General features: G+C 53.1%; 1 protein-coding gene across 1 annotated transcript in view; it reads right to left on the bottom strand.

Annotated features, from left to right (window-relative positions):
* Nucleotides 1-7642, bottom strand: part of NPLOC4 (NPL4 homolog, ubiquitin recognition factor) — an 82354-nt gene extending 74712 nt beyond the window's left edge. The window contains exons 1-2 of the mRNA XM_037810694.1: nt 7519-7642; nt 4553-4633 (exon numbers count right to left, since the gene is read on the bottom strand). Coding sequence (XP_037666622.1) covers nt 4553-4633; nt 7519-7533 — 96 coding nt within the window. The 5' untranslated portion in view covers nt 7534-7642. The remainder of the gene's footprint in view (nt 1-4552; nt 4634-7518) is intronic.
* Between the last annotated feature and the right edge of the window lie 12957 nt (nt 7643-20599).

The raw sequence follows: 20599 nt of genomic DNA on the forward strand, positions 1-20599 counted from the left end.
AATTATGAAGCTAAAACCCTGAGTTACACAGTGTGAAGCTCTCCCATTGAATACCATCTCTGAGGACTGGGTAAAGCCTGCTGTGGAAATCCCAGCAGAGGCAGCGCAGGTCAGGAGTGAGGCCGGCAAGGAGCCAGTGGGTTTCCTGGGGCCAACAGCCCACCCACCGTGTCTCACCTTCTTCTATTTGTTGCTTTCGATCCTTCAGTATGGAATTAATTTATAAAAGCAGAATAAGGATTTATTCACTGTTAGAAAAGAGTTCATTTAATGATGAACTTAATATACTAACCCTATTTTCCACAGATAAAAAAACTAAAATGCATGGATTAAAAGGTAACTCCAAATCATCTTGTCATTTTGAAAGTGACAAGAAACGGTCTTTCAGATAAAGATTTTAAATCAGAAGTACTATAGTAATTATGAGCATTTGATACCATGTGTTTCATATATATTTTCCAAGCTAAAAGTGGAAAAATGAAGCATCAGGAAATGAAGGCCATGAAGCTTCTATTCCCAAGAGCAAAAAAAGTATGGGAGACTAAAAATTATGTCTTTAACTTTCTAGTAAAACAGCTTAAACATAAATTGAAATTTAACAATTTTGGCATTCCACTTATTTGGCAAAAATATAACGTTTTCATGTACACAAAGCCTTGCAAGCTATTGTCAAGAATGGGACATCTTTTACCAGGAGCTTTCGCTTTATTAAACTCACATGATCCTTCTTGGATACTTTCCAAAAGGAAATTTCCAAACTGGGGAGGGGTACTATATGGCCAGCACTTTGAATGTGAAGCAAAGCTCCCTCCCATATGACCACATGGCCAGAGCTTTATGCTTTACACACAGCTGAGGTGTAGCTGCATTTTCAACACTTCCTATGGTGTGCTGATGAAAATAACTGTCTCCGTGAATTTTGTGACATCTTTATCTAGACACAGAAATCTAACACAATACACTAGGTGTTTAAAAAACAAATTTCAACTGTGATGTACATGAGCATGGTGATAATCTGAGAACTTCAGGCTCACACCTGATGTAACCTGGATGTGTAATAAAACGAGAAATATGGTTGGAAGAGAATCTAATATAAACATTTATAATGGAAAATAACAAAAAGAATACATAATATGAATCCATTTATATTAAGTTCAGAAACAGCAACCCTAGAATCCCCATAAAGTCAGGAAAGAACAACAAGGGAGAGAGAAGGCTGCACCGGCAGGGCCACAGGGTCTGCTTCTGGGGCCTCGTCCTGCCCCCAAACTTGTCCTGGGTATCTGCTTTACAATAAATCATTTGGCTGTACATATTTTTCAAGCATTTTTTGTCCGTATTTTTTTTTCATGTTTTTTTTTTTAAGTACGCATAAGTAAAATACATGATTAAAATGAAGTATTTCCAAATACATCTAAAATAGCACTTATGTAGGTATAAAATAAAACTGTAAAAGACAAGGGAAGGCAGTTGTTACAGCACTCTTTCTTCATAGTACATAAAGTTTCTTCTTAAACTCAGCAGTGGCTTCATTTGATGAAATACAGCAGTAATAACATAACAACCCACTTTGGTAAAAGCATGTACACATACGTATGTGTGTGCATGCGTGCAGATGTGCGTGCATGCGTGCAGACATGCGTGCAGAGAGATGATATTTTAATGGTGGCTATTATTGGGTAGTAGTACTTCAGGTAACTGTTCCTTCTTTATACTTTTCTGTTTTTTTTTAACTTTTTATGATGACTCCATATTATTTTTGCAATGAAAGGGATTTTCACATTGGAGAAACCGTATATCAGAGTAATTAATGTTTCACTGTTGTTTCTTTTTCAGTATCCCAAACCAAACTTCCCCTAAACATCAGGGATTAAGCGGTCAATACCAAACTACATCTCATCGACTCTAACCATTTCGATGACCAACAGTCAGGGCTGCATTTCCCTCTGCAAGAAATAACAAACTATGCAGAGAGAAGGACTAGGATTTCAGGAGTATTTCTGGAGCAAATAAAAAGTCAGAATTGTAACGCTGTATGTTTAGGTTTCTCTGAAACCTTATGAATTTCTCCTGCTTGACAACTTTGCATTTGATACCAACCACAGAAGCCACAAGTTAAAAACAAAACCCTTCTCCAAGTGGTTATTACAGATTTGAGTTGAAGAAATTTCACAAAGCCTCAGAAAAGGAAAGAACAAATATATGGAGTCCTCATATTTCTGGTGTTTAACCACATCTGCCTAGTTTGCTTAGCAACAGCACCTTAATGCTTAATCTCTGTCTCAGACAATCTCTCAAGAATTCTAGCATTTACATGTACATCAGAGAAGTAGCCTAGCCGTGGCTGGCTACCACCCAAAGATCAAAGAGTGGGCACTTAAAAATTCCTTGAAGACCCTGAGATCCTCTTCTATGCTGTCCAGGTATCTAATATGGCCCCAAGAGCACTACTACTGGAATCATGGTAGCAACCATCTTTTAAAAACCAATTCCCCAGGTAGCTGCTGTGGCTTCCCTGACATATCCCAGGCCCAGGGAGAGCCTCAGCAAAGTACTTTTCTTCACTGGCCTTCAGTCTCCCACCTTCGTAAAATAAAAATACTGCATTAGGACGTCTAAGACTCCTTCTCACTCTAACAGCCCATGACCCTACAATTCTTTTTGTTTATGAAATAATAAAGACAGCATTTTAACCACTAAAAAGGTAAGACCTGTTTGCAACAAATTCAATAATATAGAAACATACAGAGGTTGACAAATGCTTCCCGAAAAGGGCCAGACAGGAAATATGGCTTTGCAGGCCGTGTGGTCTCTCTAGCAACTACTCAACTCTGCCAATGCAGCTCAAAAGCAGCCACAAGCCATACATAAGTCAATGAGTGTGGTTGCTGTGTCCCAATAAAACTCTATTTACAAAAACAGAGGGCCAACAGTATGCCAACTGTTATGGTTAGGTTCATGTGTCAACTTGGCAAGGTGATGGTGTCCAGGTGTCTGGTCAAGCAAGCACTGGCCTAGCCATTACTGCAAGGACATTTGTGGCTGCTAATAAACCAGAAGGCTGGTCTATTAAATCATCAGTCAATTGATTGCATCTGTGGCTGATTACATCAATGAAGGGCATGTCTTCCACAATAAGATTATTTAATCAGCTGGATTTAACCCAATCAGCTGAAGACTTTCAAGGGAGAAAAGAGAGAACTTTCACTTCTTCAGCCAGCCTCTCCTGGGGAGTTCACTGACGACCTTCACTGGAGTTGCCAGCTCACCACCTGCCCTTCAGAATCTAGACTCGTTCATCCTGCCCCGTGGAATTTGACTTGTGCATCCCCACAATTGTGTGAGACACTTTTATAAACTCTTATATTTATATATCCCCTGTTGGTTCTGTTTCCCTAGAGAACACTAACTAACAAACCAAGCCCTAACCAACAGTAGTCCCGAAATACCTAGGTCCCTATCTGACATTCTATAAAAGTTTCACTCACTAAGTTTATCTCTCAGAAACTTAAGTCCACCAAAGTGTTCCTATGCCAGACAAGCCCTAAAACCCAGAGACAACAGCCTCTTTAAGAACAACAAACAGATGCAGCCCCCTCCCCCATAATGCTGACACCCCTTTTCAATATGAACAAGTTAGGGTGGTCACTGCCTAGACACCCCTGAAGATTGAGAAAGTGATTAAACAAGAGAAAGGGATAGCAACAGACAAGACAGGATTTAACAAAGGATTATGAATACTTAATCTTTATATAAATTTCTTTTAGATGCTAGAGTATGAGAATAGCTAGAAGGAAATAATTGAAATTGTGGAACTGTAACCCATAACATTCTTTGAAATTTGCTCTCTAACTGCCTGTTAAATCATACTTTGAAAGTTATCACTGTTAGGTATATATGTTAAATTTCACAATAAAAAAATGTATTAAAAAAAAAACAACAGAGGGCCAGCCACGGGCCAGAGTTTGCCAATCCTGGCTATGCAGTATAAAGCAAAAGTCACTCTCCTTACTGCTGGCCTCTGCAACGAGGATGACTCTTTTTAAGTTTGGCGTGGCCTCTTTCACACAAACAGATATGTACATGTGACTTTATTAAAAAAAAAAATGCAGAGTGGGATCATTCTATACATGTTTATTTTTCAATAACTTGCTTTTTCCACTCAATAATACAATCATGTACATCTCCTACTCAGAACATAAAGCTCCATCTCATTCTTTTTAACAGAGCACAGCACTCCCCAGCACGCACTTTTAAGCATTCTGCTTTGATGCACCATTAAGGTTTTCCCAGTTTTCACTCTTTATAAATTAAATACTGCTCCAATGAAATGTTTTTACCTTTGGGCACTTGGCCCCACAAGTGGTAATCCACTGTGACGCACATCTGATCCTGTAGTCATCCAACTCAATCATGATGGAGAAAAGCAACAAAAGACCAAACTTGGGGGTGGGAGAAATTAAGAAATGAGGAAAGGAGAAGAGGTTCAGGATGGGAGAAACAGTAGAGGACGAAGGAAGTCCTGGCAGGTGAGTAGCGAAGCTATGGATACCTTTTTCAAAAACGTCGCGGCTGACTCTCTCTTTGTGGCCGTTATACGCTTCACCCCATCTGGGGACTGAACACGGATTATCTGTTGAAACGAGACAAGGCAGTCACTGCAAAGAAAGGAGTTTTAGGTTCTGATCTATCATTAAGACTAAATGTGCTGCAGCTTTTCAGCACCTGTGTCACAGAAACCTAAAGCCAAACCTCACTTTTCCACTTCCATACCCAACCCAACCTTTCCAGAAGATGAAGCAGAGCGGTGAGATTCATCAGGGCTACTTGCCTTGATTCTCAAGTCTTAACCTGTTTCACTCAAAAAATTATACTTCAATTTTTAACTACTGTAAAGAGTCATAATCAAAACACCAACAGACTTTGAGATTTACAAAAATAAACACCATCAATCATGAATGCCCAGGTTTTAAAAAAAGATTTCACTTTGTTACCAAATCTATACATGGATGTTAACCTGACTTAAAAGAATCAAAGGAAATCTTCTAATTTATCCTTTATTTTTAATTAAAAAAAAGTAAAAGAAATGAATGCCTTTAACATCACGGTAAAACTTAGCAGAGTTTTCAAAAGTTTTCATGGCAAGTCTGAAACAACAGGAGCCTGGAAGGGAGCCTCCCGAAGGCCACCGTACCAGGTGCTGCTCTCCTCAGAGCGCACGGAGCAGCACGCCCCCAACAACGCCCTGCTGCCACTGCGACCGATGCGGTTCCAACCACCCGGAGGGATGGGAGGGCAGACAGAGAACATGCCAGAAGGTGCTCACATCCTCACTGCGCTGTGCACTGTCATTAAAACAGAAACACTGCAGATGCAAAATGTCACAAGCTGGTGTGGGAAGTCTCAATGACACCTAACAAAACACCAGAAAAGCTCAAGGTCTCCTGAATTTCCTCTGCTTTAGAATCCAACCAATTAAGAATAATCTAGATTGTCCTAAATTAGCCTGACCCTGTCTCTTTTTCCAACAACGTCCAGTTGACCTTTGCTCCCTGACTGTTCTCAACATAGTCGCTATGACTATCCCCGCTGTTAAAGGCATAACATGTTTTTCATCTTTACGTTTCTTAAGCCACATCTGTTTAGTTTTTTCCCTTCATTTCTGTGAAGAAGCAAGTACAAACTAGTTCTTCTTCATTTTTTATTCAATATCTATGAAAAACGTTCTCAGAATGCATTAAGTGAATACTTCCATTATTTGTTTCTGAAATCTGTTTGCAGCACTGAGGCATGTTAAGAACAGAAAAACTCCTTTTTTTCTATGGGGAGTTCTGTGAAATGTCCCTTTGATCACTTGGGAACAAGAGCATGTCATCGGCTCCTTGAGGAGCTGAATGTCAGGCTTACATGAAGCTGAGGAGTAACACAAGGGAAAGAAGTCCTCTACTTCATCGTCTACAACAGGGCAGGGCAGCCCGGGTTTCCAAGACAAGTTCAGTAATTACAAAATCAAATAGAACTTGAACTGAGAAAAATACTGGCTTGTCCTTTGCCTAGGCTACACAAGATGAGACAGACCTGGTAACATGGGGACGCAGCCTCTTAATCACTCAGGTTCCCCTATTTATAAAAAAATGAGCTGAGAATACTTCCCAGGGGTGTTCAAGAATTGGTAAGATAAAATCAGTCATATGCACAGATGTTTTAAAAAAGCTCTTTCTAAATTCAAAAAAAATTTTTGGAAATCCATTTTAAAAGAAGGGTCTGCTTTACTTCCTCAGGACCTGAGAAATTCTACAAGATATCAATGTATGTGTGAAAGCCTGGCCTCATACATACCAGGGGGAAAAGGTCTTGCCTGAAACTTCCTGTCCACTGTTACTTCAAGTCAGTTTAAACTACCACAGTGACAGAAAGTTTGAAAATAGATACGAGTGCTAATTTCTAACCTATTTCTAGTTGCAGTTCCCAGTGGTGAGCAAATCTTATTTTTAAAGGAGTCATCTTTTTCTTAAGATTCTCTTGGACCATACATTCTTCTCATCTCCAGGTGGGAAACACCGGGGAGACCCGGGGGGCCCCGAGTGGAGAGCCTGAGTAAGAGGAGGCAGCAATGAGAGAAAAGCCTTAAGCCCAGAGCTGGAACTTCCTGCTGATCCGGGGACATCTGGACCCACAGAACCCATCATTCTGGACCCCCGGCAAAACTTCAGGCCCGTCAGTGTGCCAAAGCGTGACCATAACTGGTCACCCGATCCTGCTTTGCTTCCCCAGAACATTCCAAATGTTTCTTAACATTAACCAAAATTCTTCCGTCTGAATGGTCTATTAATTTTCCTACCACATTTGCTTCCGAGGGAAGACTTTGCACAAGTTAACCAAAGACAGATGTTTCTGTTTTCACTGACTTTTTTTTTTGGGGGGGGTGCCAATTCCCCACGTCAGATGAAAGTGAAACCAACGATCTTCCTAACGTGCCTTTTAAACGGGCCGTTGTCAACTTTTCCTAACAACGGAGGGGCAAAAAGAGTGGAGCTGCCGCATGTTTCCCGGTCACAGCTTCCTTTGGTGGGGAGGGAGTTCCGGAACGTTCCCGTTTGTCCATCTGCTCCGCTCCCAGCGCCTCACGGCAGGGCACTTACTGGGATGGGGCGAGGCGGCAGAGAGCGCCAAAGGAGATTAAGGGAGGTCGCACCCCGGCTCCGAGGGCCCCTTAAAGAAAGCCCCAAAAGTCTCCCCGAGCCAGGGAAGTGGGAGGGGAGGGAAGGCGGTTTCCCCTCGGCGCGGCCGCCGCTCCCCGCAGGGAGGCCCGGCCTCTGCCGGCCCGGCTGGGGTGGGAGCCGAGGGAGGTAAGGTGGCGCCGGGAGACAGCCCAGGACCGCAAGGAGAGCCAAGGGCCAGGAAGAGGACAGGGGCCGGGTCGCGGGGCCGCCGGCAGACCTCCCCCCACAGGCCGCGGCCGGCAAATCTGCTGCCTCATCCCGGCGCGCCCGCTCCCGCCCGGCCGCAGCCACTCACGATGCTCTCGGCCATGGCAGCCGCTCCTCCCTCCGGGCTAGAGCCCCGGGCCGCCGCCGCCGCCGCCTGCCGCCCCAGAGGCCGCGCAGTCCCCGCCCCGGCCTCAGCCCCGGCCTCCCGCCGCCGCCGCCACCGTCGCTCCAGCTTCGCGGGCCCGGCCTCCGCCAGCCGCCGTCGTCCGAGCGCCTCGCTCAATGCGCTCCCCCCGGCGCGCAGTCCCGGAAACCAAGTTCCGGCCCCACCAACCGCCCCGCGCAGGCGCAGTGCGGCCCAGCCCCGCAGGCCGCGGGAGGTACCGCGGAGCCCCGCCTCCTCGCCCTGGCTGGCCCCGCCTCCTCGCCCTGGCTGGCCCCGCCCCTGCCCCCGCCCCGCGCTCAGTTCCCGCGCCCCGCGTGGGGCTGTGAGCGGCGACCCCGCGGAGCGGTGGGTATAACTGCTCCAAGGGTGACTGTTTCTGTGAGTGGCGTATGCTCGTTATTGAAAATTCAAGCGAAGTGCAACGAGGAAGCAAAAACAAGCATCCCACATCTCACCCAGAAACAACCCTGGTTGGGTTGCAGACAACCCTGGGTGGATTCCATCTCGCCGTTCCCGTGGAAATAGACGAATCATTTCAGGGCGGCGAGATAAAGTTCTTGGGTCACATCTTCTTTCCTCTGACTTTTTTACACATTGTCCATTGTGTCCTGGCATCAAGGGATATTATTATGAGAATGTCTAAATTTTTGCTAAATTTTTGCTTCTTGAATACAACTTCCTTTTTCCGCTTGGAAGCCCATATGTTTTGTTTTTTTTAAGTCAGGTGTACTAAATATAATTTACGTACAGTAAAAATCCCCCCTTTAAAGTGTATGTTGTGATGAGTTTTGATAAATGCCCTGTAACCACCACCACATTCAAGATTTGGGAATTTCCATTACCTCACTAATGGCATTAATTCAATCAGTCCCCACCCCAGGCAGCTGCTGGTCTGTTTTCCTTCCTCCTGGTTTTGCCTTTTCTAGAATGTCACACAAATGGAAACACACAGGATGTAATTTTGTGTGTCGGCTTAGTCCACTTCCCCGTGTTGTCATGTGTGTACCAGTTCTGTCATCTCAGTTGCTGAGCGGGAGGCACCTTGTGCACACCGCTTTGTTTATCCATCCACCCTCATCTTTCTGATTCGTTTATTTTTATCCTTGTCTTTATTCTTTGAGCGCTTTCTTATTTTTTCCCTTAAGTTATGCCACCACCCCATCAGTGTCTTGCAAACTCTTGACAAAGGCCACTTAGGCAGGAAAACCTCATCACTAAAACTTTCCAGAGGCATCAGGGAAATCACTAACATCACCGAATTATGTACTTGAGTGCGGATAAAACACGAAACATGTTGTGTGTGTGTATGTGTGTATATATATACATATGTATATATATATATCACTGCAATTAAAAAAAATTAAACTTTCCCAAGGAAAAACAATTCTGGGATAACAAGGAGGTATCACTATGAGCAAATTGTGGCAGTTTAGAAATATGCCCCACAGATGTGTTGACACCTTCTATTGAGATGCAAGGGTCTGGACCCCTCTTATGGAGTCTGGGACATTTATGACAGCTCTGAGCCATAGAACCTGATGGAAGTAACTCCATGACATCCGAGGTTGGGTCATATAAGGACATGCAGATTCTGCCTGAGTCACCGGAACCCTGTTCTTGGAATCCAAAACTGCCAGGTTGCAAGGAAGTGGGACCACCTGTGGAAGTCATAGGGAGGCCACAGGTCAGTGCCAGTCGCCAGTTCCAGATGAGCCCAGTCTTCCCACTGTCCCAGCCCAGGTGCCACTAAGGGAACAAGGAAGCCACCTGAGGCCCCAGCCATTGCAGAGCAGAGATTGACTGTCCTTATGGGCCTTGCCCAATTCCTGGACCCCTAGAATCTGTGAGCATAATAACATAGTTTTTATTTGATGCCACTAAGTTTTAGGGTGGTGTTTTGATTTGCTAAAGCTGCCGAAATGCAATATACCAGAAATAGGTTGGCTTTTACAAAGGGGGTTTATTCACTTACAATTTTACAGTCCTAAGACCCTGAAAATGTCTCAATTAAGACATCAACAGGATGATACCTTCTCTGAAGAAAGGCTGCTGGCATCCAGGGTTCAGATAACAAGGCACATGGACAGCATCTGCTGGTCCTGCCCTCCCAGGTTTCATTGCTTTCAGCTTTTGATTCCAGTGGCCTCCTCTCTGAGCGTCCGTGGGTCCTTTCTCTCTCTACACTCTCTCCAAATGTCACTGCCTTTTATTCTCTAATAAAGGACTCCAGTGAAGGATTAAGACCCATCTTGAATGGACTGGGTCACATCTCCACGGAAACAACTTAATCAAAATGTCCCACCCACAACAGGTCTGCCCCCACAGGGATGGATTACAAGAACATGGCCTTTTCTGGGATACATGACAGTTCCAAACCAGCACAGGTGGTTTGTTAGTCAGCAGTAGATAATTGGGCCTGAACTCGGGGAGTTATGTGTACGTGAATCACGAAGCATATTTAAAGACTAATTGGTGGTAAATTATAGGCCAAATATATCATTGGTGCAAAAAGACATTCATAGGGCTAGTTTAGCCATCTAAGCTAAATTGGTGATGATGAAACTAAACGGACAGTAAATTCTTGTTAAAAACCAAGAGCATCAGTAATTGGAAGCCGTGACCCACTCGATCACCTTGATAATGAATTCTTTCCAAATGGTGGGAATTCCAAACGGCATTCCCTGAAGCAGGCTCGCATGGCAGCCAGACTGTCAGCAGAAAGCTAGTTTGCCATCTTCAGTAAACTCTAGTGATGCCCACATTTTAGGCTGTAAGTAGCATATCTGAATATCCTCTAACTCCTTCTCCCTATTTTGTGTTGGGTGTGTGTTCTAGTTTGCTAATGCTGCCGGAATGCAAAACACCAGAGACGGATTGGCTTTTATAAAAGGGGGTTTATTTGGTTACACAGTTACAGTCTTAAGGCCATAAAGTGTCCAAGGTAGCGCATCAACAATTGGGTACCTTCACTGGAGGATGGCCAATGGTGTCTGGAAAACCTCTGTTAGCTGGGAAGGCACATGGCTGGCGTCTGCTCCAAGTTCTGGTTTCAAAATGGCTTTCTCCCAGGACGTTCCTCTCTAGGCTGCTGTTCCTCCTCAAAATGTCACTCTTAGTTGCACTTGGGGTGTTTGTCCTCTCTTAGCTTCTCCAAAGCAAGGGTCTGCTTTCAAAGGCCGTCTCCAAAATGTCTCTGTAAGCTGAAACTCCTTTCTCAGCTCTATGTGTTCTTTAAAGTGGCCCTCTTGGCTGTAGCAGCTTGCTCCTTCTGTCTGAGCTTATACAGTGCTCCAGTAATTTAATTCAGACCCACCCTGAATGGGCAGGCCAACACCTCCATGGAAATTATCCAATCAGAGTCATTACCCACAGTTGGGTGGGTCACATCTCCATGGAAACACTCAAAGAATTAAGTCTAATCAACACTGATAGGTCTGCCCACACAAGATTACATCAAAGATAATGGCGTTTGGGGGGACATAACACATTCAAACTGACACAGTGTGTTTGTTGGGTGGTGGATCAGATCTGGGCTGAGATGGAGCTGGGGGGCATCTCTGGCGCCCTGAGAGCTGGCTCTGGAGCTGTGAGCAGGAGCTGATGAGGTTGGCTCTGTCACCTATGGGTCAGGAATATGGATCGTGCAAGGTCTCTCCAGCTCCCAGCCTGGCGCCCGGCATCCGCTCCCCAGCACGGCACGCGGGCAGCCTTTTAAAGCCTAAAGGTCCACTATCTCCCCGTCTCCCTCAGGGAATCCCTCGGGGAAAACTCCGGAGACCTCGGTGGGCCCTACACGTATCACCTCGCCAGTGTCGCTCTCTACCGCGGCCCACCTGCTTTGCTGCCTTCCTTCTTCCCACCTGCCGGTCCCTGCGAGCCGGGATGCCCCACGCAGACCCCACTCAGCCCTGAGGCGCTCCCTGCCCCGGCTGCTATGGGGGCCGGCAGCTCTCGGCTGAGTTTTCCTGTGGGGGCTGCCTGGCATGAAGAGCCCCTCACCCAGGCCCACCACATCCAGTGATGGTTAATGGATTCCCAGGCCCGGCCCCTGTCCCAATCCGGGGCGACTCTGCAGGGCCGGCTCGACTTCTCCCTGTGCCCGTCCTGCTTCCTTCACTTTCCCGCAGAGCCAGACCCCGGGAACATGTCCAAGCAGTGGCCTGCCCCTCCGTCCGTCTCAGAGCCTCCCTGGGACCCTCCTGAGGGGTTCCTTCGGCTTGTTCCCTCACGTCCAGCAGTTTCTTTGCAGATGTCTTATCCTGAAGCCCTCCCTGCTCACCCATGTGACAGCACTTCCCCTGGCACCGTTTACCCTCCTTTCCTTACTTACCTTACTTTTCTTCATATAACACTTGTCACCATATAATATAGAATATATTTGCTTATTTATTTGTTATTTTTTTATCACATGGCTGCCCCTTGCACTAAATTACAAGCTTCTGATGACGGGGTATCAGTTTTTTTCACACTGTACACCCAGGGCTTAGAATAGGGCCTGACATATAATAAATCCTTGTATCAGTTATCTGTGTTCACAGTAACACTGGGTAACAAACAATCCCAAACTTAGAGGCTTAACACCACAACCGTTTGCTTACCTCAGGATTCTGCTGATCAGGAATTGAGGCTGTGCTCGGCAGGGGGCTTCCATGGTGGGCTGCGGTGTGGGTACGTGGCTGAGTCGATTTTAACAGGAGAAATGGGGCCAGCTCATTCCTGGTCCATGTGTCCCCCATCCTCTGGTAGCTTCTTGGAGCTTGCTCCCCTCACTTGGCAGGGCTTTAGGAGAGCACAGATCTGTAGGCAAAGCCTTAGAGGCCTCGGCTGGGGACTCACACACTGGCACCACTTCATGGCCAAAGCAAGTCACAAACTCAGCCCAAATTCAAGAGGGCAGGGAACAGACTCCACCTGACTGGAAAGAGCTCCGGCATTAGATTCCAAGGGGCTCGGATACAGGCAGCCAAGTTTGTAATCGACTGCAGTGCTCAATAGACTGCTGAATGAATGAATGAATGAGTGAATGAATGAACAAACATGGAGTGACTAGCGTGCACTTCTTTAAACAGAAGAAGGATAGGACCGATGTTGAGCAGGCACAGGGGGACTGGTGTGGGTGCTTGCCACTTCTTCCAGTTCCTCAGAAACCGGACCCCATCGTGTACTGGAAACCCCCTTAGGAGGAAGGGGCTGCCTCCCACCACAAAAGCCAAAACTGCCGGACGCTGGCTTTCCCGGCCTCTCGACAGCCAGGGCCTGGGGGCACGTCCTGGGCTCTGCCAACCAGAAGACTGGCCCCAAACTCTGAGCTGGAATCCAGGGCTGGGAAATCAGGAACCACACAGACGCCCCGGCAAGGGTGGGGCAGTGGCTGTTCCCAGAGACGCCCCGGGAGGGCCCCTCGCTGCAGCGCCCAGCGCAGCCTCGGCTCCTGGCGGGCTGGCCCTCCCCGGACTCGGCCAGTGCCCGCGCCTTCTCTGTCTCCTTTCCTGCTTCCATTAGCCAGCGGGGCTCCTGCTCTGGCAACGAAGGACCCTCCTGAGAGGCAAGTCTACCATCCGTAAGGAGCACTTAGTCGTTTGTAGAAATGGAAGCCCACGAAACCGTGCACATCTTCCCACCAGGGACAGAGGAAGAGCTTGCTTTTGGCTCAGTGGCGCCACAAACCCCTTCTGAGAGTCACGGCTCACCCCTCGGCCGAGTCCCGCGTGCGGCGTGAGCGGGCAGGGGGGAGACAGCTCGGCCGATGTCCCGCGGCCTGCGCGCTGGCGTCGGGGCGGGTGGAGCCAGCATCTGGGCGGGAAAGATGCTGTTTCCGTACAGGTGTTTGGGGACAGTGGCCTGTGCCGGGCTGCCGAGGGCACAAGACGAGAACCCGCCGGCAAGCGGGAGGATGTGACGGGGCGGCTCTGGCCCCGGCCGTGGGCGAGGACCCAAGGCAGAGGTGGTCTGCAGCCAGGCTTGGCATGTGGGGGACTCCTGCCTAGAGCAGCAGCATTTGGGGAGATTCCAGGGCCCCCACTTATCCGGATCGCAGAGTGGTAGGAAAAAACACCAGTGGGGAATGCTGGAAAGAGCTCGGGCCTTGAGTGTCGGACAAAAGGAGCCGAAGTAGAAGTGGGAGAGGCTGGTGGAACGGGCCAGGGCGTGAGAAGATGGGAGCAGATCGCCCTTGTGTAGCCACAGAAGCTCATGGCAGAGGGTCCCCAGGAAGCCCACCTCCACGTGGACGTGCGTACCTAAACCCCACGCCACTCTGCAGGCTGAGGAGGCTTGCCTCGGTTTTACAAGGGAGGACAGTGAGGCTGGGGGGTGCGGGACCTGGGGATGGGGGGGCAAGAGGTGAGGAGTGGGGAGTGAAAGGGCCTGGGGGATCAGGGAGATGGTGCCTGGAGGGGCCTAAGGTCTGGCAAGGTCGGTGCCGGGGTGGGGGGGTCCACCCCAAGCTTCCTGCCTACTGGCCTCAGAGGCCCGGGGAGGAGAGCCAGAGGCTGCAATGGAGACCCCGGAGCACACACCCTGTCCGAGAGGTGGCCGCATGGCTGGGGTCCTTCTAGCCACCAGGGCTCAATAGTGACCATGACCACGTCCTGCCCCTGAGAAGCTCCGGGGAGGGGGTGAGCCTCCAACCCAGGCACTTCGACACCAGGAAGGGGCGATGTGGCGGTGCACGCTGTATTTCTTTTTCTCCACGAATAAACTGGGGGAAGACTCAGTGTTCCGGGCTCCTGGGTCTGCAGCTGCTGCGCTTGCAGAACTGAAGCCCGAATTCAGGCCCCGGAGTGAGGCCGAGCTGCGGGGGCCCCCTGGGCCAAGGCTAAGCAGCCGGGGTCACAAGGAAGGGCCGCCCACCTCTCCAAGCTGAGGCCGCCAAAGCCCTAAAACGTGACACTCACATGATACCCTGTGACCACAGCGTGGCTGACGTCCCACCTGGCGGGCAGGGAGCAGCTGAGCTGCTGCTGAGGATGCCCCTCGCCTGGAGGATGCAGGAGGGGGAAGGGAGGCCCCTGCTTTCCCAGGTAAGCCGGACCCTCTGGGCGGGCTCTCACTCCCCTGCCCTCCTCCCACCCACCCCTCCAGGCCTTTTGTCTTGCTGGGGTCTGTCTGGTGAGTCCCCCGTGGAGGAGTTGCCACGACTGGGGAGGGGGCTTTGCCACCAGGTGTGTTGGCACCTCACTCGGCCCAGCTCCGATTTGACCCAGGAGTCTGGCCTGGGCATCCGCGGCCGAGGATAGCAGGTGCCCGGGAGGCTCCAAATGGGTCCTGCCCAGGGCCCCTTCTCTGGGTCCCTCCCCAGGCCCCAGAACTTTTCACCCTGCCAGCCCCCCCGTCAGTGGATACCGCCTGTCCCCTGTGGATCTGCGGGGTGGCCAGTGGTTCGGGGTGCAGGAGGGGGTGAAAGAAAGCTGCCCGCGGCGAGTGGCAACATGGGCCTCCCCTGGCCCCTGCCACCGCCCGGGTCGGACAGCCTGTCCTTCGGCTCCTGCAGACTTGTTGGGCTGCAGAGAGAGACCGGAGGCCCCCACCTGCCTGCTGGAAGTGGGGGGTGGCTGCTGCAAAGTTGAGGACCATTTTGGGGCTGAGTGCAGCGGGCTCAGCAGCATCTCAGAACCTCAGCCATCAGTATGCCACTCCGCGGGGCAGGGGCCCCCCAGTGTCGCTTGCGGCACCCCTGTCACGTTCATGCTCACAGTGGCCAGGGCCCCAGGGCCTGGATGAGCTCCTGCCGGAGGGCCTGGCCTCAAGCAGGGTGCCAGCCCGTCCCCCTCTGCACCCCAGGAGCGGCCCCAGGGACACATGGGGAGGCAGAATGGGCTCCCCTCCAGCCTCTGCCTGCCCCCCTACTCCCCGGCTGGTGGGGGGAGCCTCTGGTCACTGAAACAGGCTCACGGCAGCAGGCGTCCCCAGATAAGCCCCAGCAGGGGAGATATCCCGCCAGCCCCTTTCCCAGGGGGCAAAGCGAGGGACCCCAGCCAGCCCACCGGGGGAGGCAGAGGAGGTGGCTGACTGGTCCTTCCCCATGAGGGTCTCGGGGCGCTGCAATCTCAGGTCCCCTCCGTGGAAGCCAAGGCCACACGCCCCTCAGGCTTGCCATCCCCTCTGCTCCCGAGGCCCCCAGGGGCCAGCCTGGGAGGGTCTCTGGGCCCAGTGTCCCCCTGCGCCCCCCAACTTGTCCTCCCCTGCCGCAGGCTTGGCCAGCCTGCTGGTGCCGGCCTGGACCTGCCAAGCATCAGGGGCTGAGTGACCCTGTCCCCCTCCCTCTGCAGGGCGCTGCGGGGCCGGAACCGCGTCTCTCCAAGGACAGCCCACCCACTTCGAGACCCCGGGGTCCCGCGGACCGTGCTGGGACCTGGGGCTGCGGCTGCTCGCCCCCGAGGGCCCCCGCCCTCCCCGCTGGGAGCACCTGTGTCCAGTACCTGACCTTCCTGTCCACCGTCCCCTGCTCCCTGCTGGGCCTGCTGGGCCTGGCGGCCGGGCTCTGGGGCCTGGCTGTCACGGGGTCTCTGGGGAGTGGCATGGGGGGTCCCCTGCCAGCAGACCTCCTGCTGGGGCTGGTGCTGGGGGGGCTGGCGGTCAGCGTGGTGAGCCTGACCGGCTCCCTGGGCGCCCTCTGCGGGAGCGCCTGCCTGCTGCGCTGCTTCTCCGGGGGCATCCTCGCCTTCCTGGGGCTCGAGGCCCTGGGCGGGGCCCTGCTGGGGGCCCTCTGGGGACCGCTGCAGGATGGCCTGCCCCACACCCTGCGCGAGGCTATCATCCACTATCGGGACAGCCCGGACCTGCACTTCCTCCTCGACCAGGTGCAGCTGGGGCTGCGGTGCTGCGGGGTCACCTCCTACCAGGACTGGCAGCTGAACGTGTGAGTGTGGGCGAGGGCGAGGCGAGGGCACAGGGCGAGGGGCCGGCTGCTGGCAGGGTCTGGGTCTGCAGGGAGGCCGGGCCACACACACATGCCCAAACGTGCTCACACACACAATACTCGCACGTATTGACACACACATGCACACCGCACATATCCACAGGCTCGGGGCCCAATGGCACCCCCTCAGCCGATGGTGCCCAGGCAGCCCTCCTGGAGGCCCCAGCTCTCCTCCTGCAGGCAGGGCAGGTGGGTGCAGAGGGTCCCGAGAGAGCAGCCGTGACAGTCATCTCTACCCCACACCCCAGCTGAGGCATCTCACCCCAAATGGAAATGACTTCTAGGTTCATTCGGGACACCATTCTGAATTGCAACCCCATGATTTCCACACCACTGTGTATATGCACGTGTTTGTGTGTGCATGCATGTCCATGTGTGTGCACCTCTGTGCAGGTGTGTGTGAACATGTAGGCACACGTCTGTGTATGTGTGCCTGTGTGCACATAAATGTGAACACGTGTGCGCATGTCCCTGTGTGTGCACACGTCTTGTGGGTCTCTATGTGTGCACGTGTCTGTGTGTGCATGCATGTCCATGTGTGTAGGCATGTGTGTGCACATGTCTGCATGTCTGTGTGTGTGCACACCTGTGTGCGTGTGCTTGTGAACACGTGTGTCTGTATACACCTCTGTGCACGTGCTGTGAATGTGTGTGCACGTCTGTGTGCCTCTGCACATGTGTGTAAGCGTGTCTGTGAATTTGAACACCTGTGTGTGTGTGTACCTGTGTGTGCATGCGTGTGGACATGTGCTAGTGTCTGTGTGTGTGCCTGTGTGCACGTGTGTGTGAATAGCTGGCAATGTGTCTGTGTGTGTGCACGGTTAAGCATTGTCTAGTGAGGGCCACGGCACAGTATGTTTGTCAGGACCCATTCAAGGGGTTCTGCTTTGAGGATTGTCCCTGACTCACGGACTCCCCGAGCCTCACCTGCTCTTCCCGGGACACCCAGGGCAGCTGATGGTGCCCGCTCCCTTGCGGAGCCTCCTGCTGTGCAGGTCCCAGGACACCTGACCACAAGGGGTGGGTCCCGGGGAGATTCTCAAAGACCGTCCCTCTGCTCCCGACGGTCACGGAAATGTGCCCGTCCCGTCCACGCACCAGGCGCCCACAGAGCAGCCCCTGGGCTCCCCTGCCCGTGGCCTTGGGACTGGATGGAAGCCGCCTGGGGGCTGCGGTGCCCCTGCCCGTCGCCTCTGAGTCCCCTCCTGCGTCAGTGGGGACACTCGGGAGGGCAGGCGTGCCCGGTGGACCAGCCCTGAGCAGAAGTTAGAGGAGCGTGAACTTGACAAAAAAAGCAAAGGAAGAGAGGGTGGGAGCAAGGCAGGCAACACATGCCAAGGCATCCAGACCACCCAGACGGGCACTTTTGCCCTAAGAGACCCCACCCCAGCAGGGCTCATGGACTACGGCTCTGTACAGGAGAAGCGGGGTTGACGCTGTCCCCCTCGGCCGGCCAAGGGCACACCGGATGTGTGGAGGGGCCCATTGCCAGAAACGAAGCCGAAAGGGCCTCGGGCTGCTGTCAAGGCTCTCGGGACGGGGGCAGCCGTGAGTGCCTGTGTCTTCTTTCCTTTTCACGCCTACGGTCCAGCTCAGGGAGACGCACTTCTCTGTGGTCAGACAGAGCATGTGCCCAAGGGAGGTGATGCCAGCTCTGCGCTGCCCGGGCTGTGGGCCAGCCCCAGGCACGGAGCCAGGCCCAGGGCACGCAGGGCCCAAAGCCAGGGGCTGGGGTGAGAGTGGCACTCCCGCACAGCCTGGCAGCTCTTGCCGAGCCCCCAGCTTGGGTCACTGAAGAGCGCTCCCTTTCACGCCCTGTCTCCCCAACCAGGACCCACAGAACATTCCAGAAACCTCTGCCAAGGCCTTTCCCCACCTTCTCCCACTCCACCTCTGCCTGCTCAAACCAGTTCAACAGCATCAGTTGAGCAAGGGCATCTTACTGCCACTGTCGTCAGATGATTCAGTCTCCCCTTCTGGCCAAGGCAGCTACTAGAGTCTGCCTGCCTGTGCAGTGAGCTGCAGTGCATGGGGATGAGTCACAGATACCTGCATTTCACTGTGCATGTGTGTGTATGTGTGTGTGTGCACATGTATGTGTGCATGTGTGCCTTATGCACCCCTGTATCCATGGGTGCACTTGCACACGTGTGCATATGTACATGTGCAAGTGAGTGTGCATGTATGCACATAGAAGCGTGTAGGCCTTGAGTGCGTGCACATGCGTACGTGTGTGTGCACCTGCACTGCAGGCACGTATAGGTGTGCATGTGTGTAGCTATGTGTGTGTGCATGCATATGTGTGTGCATCTGTTTGTGTGCACATGCGTGGCGCATGCATATGTGTGTGTGCATCTGTGTGTGTGCACATGTGTGGCGCATGCATGTGTGTGTGTGCATCTGTGTGTGTGCACATGCGTGGCCCTGGAAGTTTGGGGGTAGGTGGGAGACGCGACGTAGCGGGGCCCTGGAACGCGGCCCTCCCCTGCCGAGCCGATACCAGCCACCTGTCCTTGCAGGTCGTTTAACTGCAGCGGCCGCGGGGCCTGGGCCTGCAGCCTGCCCGCCTCCTGCTGCGTCAGCCCCTGGGCAGAGGGGGCCTCCGTGAACGACCAGTGCGGCCTCGGGGCCCTGGGCTTGGGCGCGGCAGCTGCGCAGAGAGTGGTGCACCTGGAGGGCTGTGGCCCCCCGCTCAAGCGGTGGCTGAGCCAGAACATCGGCGCCGTGGGTGCATTCGGCCTCCTGCTCGTGGGGGCACAGGGTGCGCAGCTCCTGCTGGCCGCCCGGCTGCTGAGGGCGCTGGCTGCCCACAAGGGGTCGTCGGAGGGCCCCAGGGTGGGCGGGGGTCTGGGGGGGGTCAACCGGGGCCCCAGCCCGGGCACCCCCCTCTGCTAACGTGGCCTGGGCGGACAGCGCTGTCTTTCCCAGGAGTCCCAGCAGCTGGGACAAGGGGCCTGGGCCGTGGGCCTCTCCTCCGCTGCCAGGGAAGGACTCAGCGTAGCCGAGTGTGGGGTGCCGTGGGTGTGCACTTCTGACACCTGGCTCTTTCACCTGTGCGCCGTGTGCCCCCGCTCCTTTCCCGAGGGCCGGCCCTGCCTGCCTCCTTCCAGCTCCGCTTCCCATCGCGTGCTGGCTCGAGTGGTCCTGCGCCGGCACCTGGTTCCCTCTGGCTTCCGAGGGATTTGCCCTCCAGCCCCCCTCCTCGCTCACGCACGGACCCCACTGGTCGGGTTGCAGGGCAGCTCCGAAGGGCACTGTCCTGCCGGGTCTGCTTCCCACGCTGGGGGTGCCGGGCAAACCATCTGGCTGCGGGGTTCCATCATCCCCGAGGCCCCCTCATCTCCAAGGCCCCCTCATCTCTGAGGCTCCATCTCCTCACCAATAAAATGGAACAGCATCTCCTTCTCTGGCAGGTTGGGCAGATTTGGATGTTTTGGGGGAAGATAGTCTGTCAGTGAGACGGGACAGCCACACGGCGACTCGCTCCCCTCCGCAGTGTGTGGCAGAAGAGCCCTTACCTGTGTACGCAGCTGTGGAACCACCATCAGGTCGAGGGCCGGACGTTTCCAGCCCCCAGCACCCCCATCTCCTTCCGGTTTCCCCACCTGTGCCCCAGCGATAACCCCGCTCTGACGTCATCGCCATCGAGTAGTTTTCACCTTTCGCAGGCAGGTCCTTCCTGGGACCTGGGCCCCGCCCCCGGGGCCAGCGTTGGGGGCCCCCGGCTTTAAGAGCATACTTGCTGCTGCTGAGGGCAGTTTCCTGGGGAAGGGGCTGCAGGGTCCTGCATGGGTGGACATCCCGCCTCAGTGGACGCTGCCCAAGGATGGGCTGGCCAGGAGACCGGGCGAGGGGCCTGATCTGTCCGAGGGGCTGTCCCTACCCCGCGGCGTGGGAGGCCGACACGGTGGCTGGCTCGGGGCCTGCCCGAGAGCCGAAGCGTGGAGCTGTCTCCCTCCCACCCAGCCCGGCCATCCCGCCCATCCCGCCACGCCTGGCCGCCTTCTCCGCGAGGCCTTCTCGGGCTGCCCACCCGCCCTGGGTCTTCACCCTGCGCTGGGGCCTCTCCTGTGGGCCCTGCTC

The sequence above is a fragment of the Choloepus didactylus genome, chromosome 18 (assembly GCF_015220235.1).
Source record: "Choloepus didactylus isolate mChoDid1 chromosome 18, mChoDid1.pri, whole genome shotgun sequence".
Lineage (NCBI taxonomy): Eukaryota > Metazoa > Chordata > Mammalia > Pilosa > Megalonychidae > Choloepus > Choloepus didactylus.